The 10,841-nt window shown below is 41.6% G+C and overlaps 1 protein-coding gene across 1 annotated transcript; it reads right to left on the reverse strand.

Annotated features, from left to right (window-relative positions):
• Positions 1-151: 151 nt before the first annotated feature.
• Positions 152-7,467, reverse strand: lhx8a (LIM homeobox 8a). The gene is made up of 8 exons (XM_070974403.1): positions 7,361-7,467; positions 5,918-6,070; positions 5,434-5,555; positions 4,134-4,354; positions 1,832-1,935; positions 1,358-1,453; positions 1,084-1,264; positions 152-820 (listed from the first exon to the last, which is right to left on the reverse strand). Exons 1-8 carry the CDS (start codon positions 7,385-7,387, stop codon positions 744-746), a joined length of 981 nt encoding a protein of 326 aa, XP_070830504.1. The 5' UTR covers positions 7,388-7,467; the 3' UTR covers positions 152-743.
• Between the last annotated feature and the right edge of the window lie 3,374 nt (positions 7,468-10,841).

Consider the following 10,841-nt stretch of genomic DNA (forward strand, 5'->3'; position numbering starts at 1 on the left):
GTTCATACATGGCTTCTTGTGTTGCTAACATTTATAACCTTAAGAAAAAAATGACACTTTGTATTGTTTTTTGCATGTGTTTAACATGCTCAACTGAGAAATGTTTTAAGACATGTTTATCCAAAATTAGACACGGGGATGTTTTGAGAACAACAGATTTGGACACTAAAAGGACACACATTTCTTGTCAATCCAGGCAAGGAACAGGAGAATCTTTGTGTGATCTCCTGCGGTTTTAATTTGCTGTATAAATCAATCCTGAATGCTCTGTAGATTTTTCTTTTGTAAGTGCCCAAACTGGCATTTTTCTAATCCTTAAGCACATCCCTACACTCTTAAGTCTAAATATAACTGAAAACCAAATCTATTCTCAGTTTTACATCATTTCTAACAAAGTGCCTTATCTCATCATATTCTCCAAATAAATTAAATACAAAGAAAGTCATAACACATACACATAAACATGTTTCATCTCACATACACCCATATTTTACTGGACATTCTCACCTGTGAATCTGTGTGTGACTGACTGAAATGAATTCAGGGACTTAACAAGTTGATTTTTGTGTGTCTGCTCACACATTCGGCAGTAAAACAAATAGTTAAATTTAACTGCTCCTGGACATTTTATGAATAAAGTCATCCAATCCTCACAGGACGTATCTCATTAAAGAGTAATGATTTGCTCTCCATCTTCCCATCAGCCAGTCATTGTCTTCAGTTTTCCAGAGGCCGGCTGTAGCTCAAGCATGGCTGACTGGCAGTTGAGTCAATGAATGGGAAATGAGCGGCTGCAGCAAAAGTGGGTCTGGAGTTTGGTCTGAGGAAGTTTAAAAAAAAGAAAAATTATGAGTGAACCACAAAGAGATTATTGATTAAAATCAGCAAGTTGTTGTTTTTCTAAACAAAAATTAGTGGAGTGAAAATGGGATTCCTCCACATATGGGTCATGCATTGGTTTTTACTGGCGGCCATACGAACTACACAAAGCTTTTTCTATGAATGTTTTATATGAACAAAGAGTATGTGTATGGCCAGTGTTTTTGCTCTGTTACTATAAAAGTATACAGTCATGTTTGTTACCATCCATATAAGTCAGTGCAGTGAGGAGGGGTGCATCTGGGGACACATAGCTGGTGTACTGCAGATCCTCCATCAAAGGTGGTGTTAGCTGACCAGGAGCAAGTAAAGTCATCATGGCTGAGGAGGCAGGATTCGGGCTGACGTATTTCTTCTGACGAGCTCGACAGTTCTGAAACCAAACCTGGATGCAGGGAGAATGGATTGATGACCGGTCTGAAAGTAATATTCTTCACTTCTACAGAAACTCCTCTCGAGGCAGCAACAGCTGCTTTACCTGAATCACCCTGCGGCTGAGACCGGTCCTCTCTGCCAGTTTCTGGAGAGTCTGGGCATCTGGGTTGTTATCTTTAGCAAAGTGAGTCTGCATCACCTGCACATGAACAGATGACAGATGGGACTCGTTTACAAGGCTGAATGTTTATGTGAGTTTGATTATGTTATTGTAACAGTTTACAAGAGTCGACAGAAGTGGCACAGGGTGGCTCAGTGTCTTCAAATACAACGTATTAACTACCACTGCCACTAGAGGGCAGAAAACAACTAAAGAAGGTGACCAAATGTCACTGGCTGACACATTTCTTACGCTAAAACTGCCTGTTTACACATTGAGCAGACACAGAACGACAGCTGCATTCAGGAGTCATGTTTCTGGTCAAACATTCACTCTCCTTTTCACTCTGTCTTCGTGGAGTCACATATTCATGACTAGTCACAGTATAATCTGATCAAACTATCAATTTAGTAGGACCTGTAACTGGTCAACAGTGAAGCTGGTCCTCGCCCTCTTAGCAGGTCTGGGCATAGTGCTGGACTCATCTTTGTTTCCCACCTCTTCATCCTCTTTTGGTTCCTCTTCAAGACAAGACACGGGACACATTACAAAGGTCATTTGACATTTTGAAATCTTGGTAGTGTTTCAGATGGGGTCCTCCTGGACATCCTCCAAGTCTCCTCCTATAGAAAGGCTGCTTTGTGTTGTGTAATATCAGGTTATATTGTTCTCTGTTACATGTGTGTTAGAATTGTTTCAATCACTTTGTCATATAGAGCAGTGATGGGAAGTTTTCCCAAATGAAAAAAACTATACTTAAACTATATTTAAATATTGTAAAATATGTTTCCAATACATTTACACAAATGTGTACTTTAAATAGATTGAAAACATACATTTAAGACATACTACAGCAAAATCTATTAAGTAACCTTAACATTTTTGAAGTGCACTTTTAAGATAATTGCTGTCAAATACTTTGTAGTATATTTTCAGGAAGTGTATTAAAACAAATTGTATAATAGTGCACTTAAAATAAACTTATACAGATTAAAAGTCTGTATATATCTATTTGCCATTCAGTGTAGCACATACAGATACACAAAAACATGTCCATATAAGGCAAAACTCATACGCCAACTTTTTTTCATGTGTGTTGAAAATGCTTAAGAAGAATGTAGCCCTAGTTGCCCAATTGTAGGATTATAAAGTTACATTTTAAAACTGTACTGGCAATGCTCAAGCAATATATAAATATACTAGTGTGGATGTATTTATAATCCATTAATAGTACATTATCATGTACATTATAAGTGCAACACATTTAAGAAAATTGTTAGTACACTTTAAATCCTCATTTACAATACACAATATTTTTAGTTTTCAAGTACATTTAAAGTGTACTGAAATGTTTTAGTATGTAAAAATACACTATTATCCCATTGCTGATGTATTTGCATTCAATTTTTATGTACACTCAAAGTACAACTTACATTACATTAAAATGCATTTCAGTTGTACTATAAACTGAAGAATAGCATGAGCAAATCTAAAAGAATTCATATATTTGCAGTTTATTAAAGTATACTTATAATTGTCCCATTTTAGCAGTCAAATACACTTAATACAACTTCAGTTGGACATTTGTACAACTTAAATACTGTTTAAGTGTAATAATTAGTTGTTCCAATTTACCATACTAAGTACATTATTTAATAGTCTGGGTGCAACTACACTTCAGCATGTCCAGTCCAGTAATATTTAGTATATTTTAGAGTATTTTTTTCACTATGGTTGACTGCCTCACTAATGAACTGGAGATTACTGCCATATTGCCACATACAGTTGTTCATGATGGAGAGCAGAGAACAGCCGTGGTGTGTAGAAGGTTTGCAGTGGAGATAGCTTTTCTAGATGTGTATTACTGTAAAAGGACTCTTTCACCATCTTCCTTAGTGTTGTCTTCACTATCAACTTAAAGAGAATGCCACTGCAGCCTCGACCTGTACTCTACTTACATTAATGCAGAGAAATACTTCAGTAGTTACAGCAGCTCCAGGCGTGGCCGGGCTGTTTACCACATTCATGTATTTTGAACATATGACGGTTGTTTTCTCTACAAGCCCTGTGGGCCTCATAGTAGGCAAAGACAAACTGAAGCAGTCTTCAAATCCCTGTTCATCATCATTGTATAAGGTTTACTGATGAAGATTCAAACGACTGTAAAATTCACACTAGCTGGGAAATTACTGTAGCGCCATTAAATGATGGAGGCACTAAATGATCAGAAATAGTTAGTTTGATTTAAACTCACGGATAACTTGGGTGTCTAATTTAAATTCTAAAGATAAACACTGTGACAGTTGACATCCCCCAGATTAGTTTCTTCACCAAACACATCATTAATAAGGTACTTTCATTAGAAATTAATTTTGCTTTGGCACAGGCCTCCAGTTTTAGCTATCAATGATTTGATATCACAAAATCTATACTGCTGCCTGCAAGCAACCACAGGGTCACACACTGGGTTAATAACAAAAGCTGAATTATTCTGATTAATTGGGGCACTTTGGTTGGCTCCACCTGCACTGTGATGGAGTGGTAGCACAAACCTGGGGCATATAACTCAAAACCTCCACAAATAAAAACCTGAGACATCTTCATTAGCGACTAAATACTCAAATAAATACTAAATACTTATCAGGTGACTTGTTCTGTAGTGTGGCAGACTTGACTATAAACACATTTTTCCTGTCATCTGTCTCATTCTCTTACTCACCATTTTCCTTAGCACGTTTGATATTCTCCATCATAATATCATAGTGTGGCCTGCAGAAGATCCTGTTCTCTAGCAGTCCACATTCCTCCCCAGTGGACAGCTGGCGCTTACAAGAGCTGCAGGAGAAACAGGCCAGGTGGAAGGTGCTGCCGCGGGCCCGACGCACCCAGTCACTAGAATGGATGTTACGGCCACAACGAGCACAACGGGTCCCATATTTTCTGAAGACAGACAAACAGGAGGAGAGGTGGCATGTGAGGACAAACAGTCTCTTCAGTTGAGTTGTGATGCAGTGATTGATCAGTGATATTTCAGTAATATTAAGCCATCTGTAGAAGGAGATGTTCTGACCAAGTCAAACACATTTCCCCCTCACTTGTTTTTGCCTCTAATAATCTGCAGTCTGTGCTGGTGTATGCTCCAAACCTCTCACCTCATCATACTGACAAAAATTCTGGGATTCTCCTGCCTACATGCGTCAGAATGTGTTGCATGTGAAGCTTTCAACACGTAAACACTGATCTTGGACTGGCCTGGCATGAGGAGAGGGCGTGTGCCCCTAATGTGACAGAATCATTCGAATGTATCTGAAATAAAAGCGGATGATAAGGTACCTGAATGCAGATGTGGATATGAACAGACAATCATGTGAACAAAAGCATCCATTTTGCAGCAATAACATTCATTTTACCCAGAGGACAAAGCTCCAGTACAGTCCTTCTTATCCTGTATTGACGCACAGGTCATGATAAGTCATGCTGTTCAATATCACCCCTCTCTGTGTGAAAGCTATTCTTTCCCATGAGTCATCATGCATTCGTATTCCATTCAGAGACTTACTGACCTACTTGTTAACTGTTAGTCAAAATAAAAACAAAAAATCTAAACACTTTGCAAAGTGAAAGAAAAGAGATGAAGGCCGGCTGACAGCAATTCTTCACATGGAAAATTCTATTAAATTTAGCAAAATGTGCAGAGGCATGATTGATCAAACATTCAGATCTTTCATTCAGTGATCATGCACCTCAAACAGGAAGCACACACACAGCAGGACACAGTCCTCATGCTCCCTTATTAACAGAACACGTGGAATACATCATATGTCCCTTCCTCCCTCTGTTTTGTCCATTGATGGCCAAAAAGCACATTCCATGATACCTAGTTTTCCCTTCTATTCTTCCCCTTCCTCAAATGCAAACCATATGAAATGTTCACTTTCACATGGACCACATCACCATTCTTCTGCGTTCTGATTGATACAGCACAGTCCCTGGAGAGAAAGCTGTTAGATCTGATATACCTGAAGTAATCGAGTTTGCAGAAAACTTGTTTATCCTTGATGTAGCAGCTCACGTGTCGTCCCAGTGACGCCTTACACACACTGCATGAGAGGCAGCGCACGTGCCAGCACAAGTTGTTCACCTGAGGTGGAGAAAAAGAGACATTTGAACAAAATACAGATTACAGGTCTCAATATAAACATCCCCAAATAGCAAACTTAATACTAGCCTTATAACTGAAGGCAATAGAGGCAACACTATCCTGCTGGTTATTCACCATAACCACCATTCTTATCAGCTACTTAGCCCAGAATAGCCATTATATTAGCCCAAACGTTATTGGGTTCGCAGCCAGAGAAACACTTTTACCACCAGGGGTGAGAAAGAGAAATATAAGAATTATGAGTACAGCTGATTTGAGTGATTTGATTTGAGTGCAGGTTTTGAACCCTCTGATATGTTCCAGTGTTAAGTACAGGCAGCCTGTCCTCATGTGAGTCTGACCTTGAGCAGGTATCTGTCCACGATCTCCAGGCCGCAGGAGGTGCACAGAGAATTCCCCTGCAGGGTGGCCACCGTGGGGACGGACGAGGACGAGGACGAGGACAGGGAGGACGGAGAGTTGCAGTCGTCATCGATATCAGGCCCAGAGGAGCCCTGTCAGAAGCAACACTGATGATGGAACAGCTCCAACTTTTTACACCTCAACATTTCTGCGTTCACAGTGTCTCTGTCACAAAATGCGACAGGAAGCAAAACAAGGTGAGACTGTGACACTGGAAGAAAACTAAAAGCTTTTCAAACGAGGCTCCAAAAAACTGAACTGTCTGACTTTAGATTCATTTAGCTGCACTTTGAAGTGCGCACACACGCATTTTATATTAACTCTTCACCCTCCGTGTCGACGCTTCACCTCACGTCTATGAGCTGAGCCCTCAAGTCCTTCACGGCTCATTTGAAAACACCTACTGTGTCCGCAAAAAGGTTCGCTGTTTGGAGCTGAGCCGGCCGCCTTCCTCCCTCCGACATGGCGCCCAGAGTGATGAGCAGGCACAGTGACGGCCCAGAGGGCTGGTGTCCCGCTCATAGTGACATGACAGACGCAGCCTTTACCCCGAAAGGTCACCAGGAAAACAAATGTCGCCTCAAACGTGTCGTACGAAGTCTTGTGCCTTATGTTATTTCTGCGCGGCCATGGGCCCAGTGCGACGTGGAGGTGTGTCGGCAGTTTCACGGCTACGCTTTGCCTCCGTGTGTCCAGCTGTCAGTCAGAGCGCGGCCTCCATCACAGCTGAACGCCATCCTCACTGATTGGGTTCACGTGCGCATGAGAGCGAGCCCTCAGCCTGTCGCACACCCTGGCACGCGCCACATGTGTTCACCTCCGCCGTGTCAAACTCTGGTTTGAGCCCAGATTTCAGTGAAATCCCAGCTTCATCATCATCATCGTCCTCACATGCTGACGTCTGTTTTGAAGAGGCCGTTGGAATAACTGAGTTTTATGACAATGTGCGCAAATAAGCAGCTTTGATGGCTGGATGATGAACACATGAAAGCAGGTACAGTCAGGAAGGCCGCGACCAGGCCTGGAATACTGGAAAGAGCTTTCATTTTCAGAGAATAATGCTGCTTCCAAATGATGAATGAAGGAATGAATTCCTGTATTCCTAATGTCATATCAAATTTTTTGTTTTGTGTAAATAAATGTCAGATTTTACTCTTTATCAGCAGAAAATAACGGACCTTACTGTGTGTCACTGCTGCTATTAGAGGGCAAATAGACCTACATTTTATAAACATGACCCGAGAAAATAAAGTGAAAATCTGCCTGGACGAGAGCAGGCTAAATATTTAGTTTCGCGTCATTCATCTGATGTTCTGTAGTAGCGGTAATGATCATAACAGCCACAGATATCAGTCTGAGCTGTGTTCCTCCAGTTTACTCACCAGGCTGTTGGAGGCAGAGTGGAACATTGTCAGCGGCTCCTCGCGTCCATCCCCGCTCGGCCAGATGTTTTAGTCCCCAGCAGCAGCCTGGGAGCCCGGCGTGTGTCAGCCCGGTCGCTTCAGCCTCGCCTCTTGTTCTTGAGGAGACTTTGTTGACTCTTAAGCTTTGTTCTGGTCATTTTAAGCAGCCTTGAAATGAACCTCCCACTGACGGCCCCCGACCCGCCCGCCGCAGCGCAGGGTCTTTATTCTGAGGATGATGAAGATTCCGGGTCTGTCTTTCTTTGAAGATTGGAAAATAAATGGAGGGTACAGACCCGATCTGATAGTTTAAAGCAGAAGAAAGGAGCAGGTAGTTTAAGGCTGCAAACTCTTTTCATTACTGTCAAGCAGAAAACTTTAATTCAGGCTCATCAATTACAAAATCAGTCAGCAAATATTAAAGAAACAACCTAACAGGACTTATGTTTCTATTACTATTCTCTCCAAAGCCAACTAAGACTGCAAAGCTTCCAGAAACACAAATCTTAACAACTTTCAAAGATCTTTTCCTGTGAGAAACATTTCCATTCTGTTCGCCCAGTGTGACAGTATCAGTATTCCTCATCTTTTTCTCTCCTGCCATCAGGGACATAATGAACACAGCACAGGTCAGGCCTGGGGACTGAATTATAGGCTATTTATTTAGACATCCACACCGTCTGACCAGCAGCACAGCAAAGCCCGTTTAACTCCTCAAACCTGCTCAGAGTAGATGGGAGCACAGTTCCATGCATTGAATTACTTGAGGGAGAAATTGTTTTACACTGAAGTCATGTTACATTCGAGCATCTGCACCTTCATAATTCTAAATAAATACACTCATTCTTGTATAACATGTACAATTTCCATAACCTCTATGTTTTAAGACTTTTGAACTACCTATTGAGAATTAGATTTTCTTCCTGTTTTATCTTTTTCATCCTTGAGAAACTGTTTCATAATTTAATAGCAACATGCAGGGGGGTGTCTGGCAGTGTTAAGTGGTCTCCCCCTCTTTGGAAAACAGTGAGTGCTTTTGATTGTACTGGGCTCTCCCTCTTCTATGATTACCTTGTCAGACTTTAAGTGAGGACGACGGCTAACCAAAGACTGGGGTGAAAAAGGCCTGAATGAAAACGTTCTCAGAGGGCACTTTGTGAATGACAGAGCAAGAATCCCTGAACATCTGCGACCTGATACCTCAGTCACACAGACTTCGAAACTGCACATTTAGGACATAATTTAATGGCATAGATGTTGAGGGTAGACTGGAATTAACGTCCAACAGAAAAGTGTAACGCAGACTTTTCAAACTAATCTCAAAATTGTAAGAATCATGAAAAAAAATGCCATCAAATCCTGATTTTACAAATATATCTACTGCAAGACTGATCTGACTCACTAGATTTAGTATTATGTGATTAATATATTTCAGAGACTCTCCACCAGATTATAATTGTAAAATATGTCTTTTAATTTTGGGACCATTAAAACTGAAGTAGACAATCTTCTGTGTAGCTGAAATTCAGGATACAGCAAAACCTTTGTTTCTGCATGAACTTGAAGTCTGGACTTTAGACTACATGAATTTCCCTTTTTTGTGCTGTGAAATAATTCTGACATTTTCAAAAAGCACAATGATGTTCACTGGAAGTTTTTTCTCATTTTTCTCACTACTGGAAAAAGGCTCCGAGGCTTCTGAATGAAATGGTAACAGAAGACAGACGGTAAAAGTGAGTTTGATATGAACGTTTTAACATGAACATGTGCAGTGCCTCTGCACTGAGTGGGGCACAGTGGTCATCGCTGTCCCCTCACACCAACAAAGACCCAGAGCTTCAGGTCATGGCCCTGTGGGCGACCTCTGCTGTTCTTCTGTTCATTCTGTAAAATCCGAGATGTTTGCCCCAACATCTTGACGCTGAAATCGACCTGCCAGTGTTGACTTGCTGTTGTGTGAATACTGTATATTAAATGGTCACTGTTGAGTTCATATCTCCCATTTATCTACTGTATCTGTACAACCACTCATTCCTGTTTAGAAGTAAAAACATGTGCAAAAAACCTCCATATTTGTTCAAACACATGTTCCCTTGTTCCACCTGGAAGCCAACAGTTTGAATTTAGACCTCCTTAATCCAGCCTCCTTCACAGGGCTGGAGGATTTAGGACAACACTCCTGCGGACGGCATCTGCAGATTTATTAAAGGAGAGGAGGAGGGTGATTGTTTGAGGTGGGGGCATTAGCTCTCTGGGTGTTTAACATCATGGCACCAGGACTCCATGTTAAAAGGACTCTTGTCCTTTTGTTTAGGCCACTTATTTTCCCTCACATAATTGACAGGTAGGTCCCTGACTAAAGTCGGCTGGCAGCTGAAAAATAAAAATGTCTGCTTAATTCATGAAAGTGTCTGCCGTTCTGACCAGTTACTATGCTTATTGTCTTACCTGGCACAATTACGCAAGATTACAGATATTACCAGGCTGCTTTCATTCCCATTGGTTCAAAAATGAGTTAAGAAGGTCTGAGAGCTGTGGACACACACACTGCAGACAGCTGCTCCTTGAAGAGAGCGGGTGGACAATGTAGCTGTGCATTCAGTTAATGCACTGCCCAAACAGTCGTTAACAGGGAGGATTTGTTTTTCTAATTTAACCTGAATCTGCTACAAAGTTAGAGATTAGCAGGAATTCATGCAAATGAAATCATCGCTATACCTGCAAAGGGCAAGGAAATATTCTAGTGTTGGCATCCATCAGCTATCTTAAGAGCAGCGTCACTGTAAAAATCTGCTCAAATTATATCTAATAACAAAAGGTCAGTGCCCTTTTCCACAGTGGCAAGTTTCTCATGATGACGTCAGGGTTCGTGAGCTGTGGCAGTGTTTGTCAGTGGGCTTGGTTTCCCTCCTCAGCCAAAAACATCCCAGCATCCCACAAACACACGGGTGTTTTCGGTTCAAAGCAGCAGTTGCTTTTGGTTTGGCCGTGACATGACGTGCTTATCTCGCTGCTTAGGAGTGTCACAGTGCGGGTGTGTCACCATGCATGATTTTGTGTGTGTGTATGTATTTGTCTGTGTGCCACTGTGTGTGTATCTGTGTGTGTGCAAGTGCATCTGAGATTACTTGATGTAAGGAGAGTCACTTGTGAAAAATTGGGTGTGACTCTGCATGCAGTGTCTGTGCACGGTGTGCGTGTGTGTGTGTGTGTGTGTGTGTGTGTGTGTGTGTGTGTGTGTGTGTGTGTGTGTGCACTTTCCTTGCCAACTGCCATGGTTACCTGACCCTGACAGGAAGTGTTCAGTTGAGACAGGTATGGATGGAAGGACATGACTGGAAGATGGTGGTCCTTTCACTCTGCACACTGGCAACGATACAGATGGTTACAATTAGGGAGGTCAGCAAGTGTGTGTGTGTATGTGTGTGTGTGTGTGTGTGTGTGTGTGTGTGTGTGTGTG

This window comes from Chaetodon trifascialis, chromosome 11, assembly GCF_039877785.1.
Source record: "Chaetodon trifascialis isolate fChaTrf1 chromosome 11, fChaTrf1.hap1, whole genome shotgun sequence".
NCBI lineage: Eukaryota > Metazoa > Chordata > Actinopteri > Chaetodontiformes > Chaetodontidae > Chaetodon > Chaetodon trifascialis.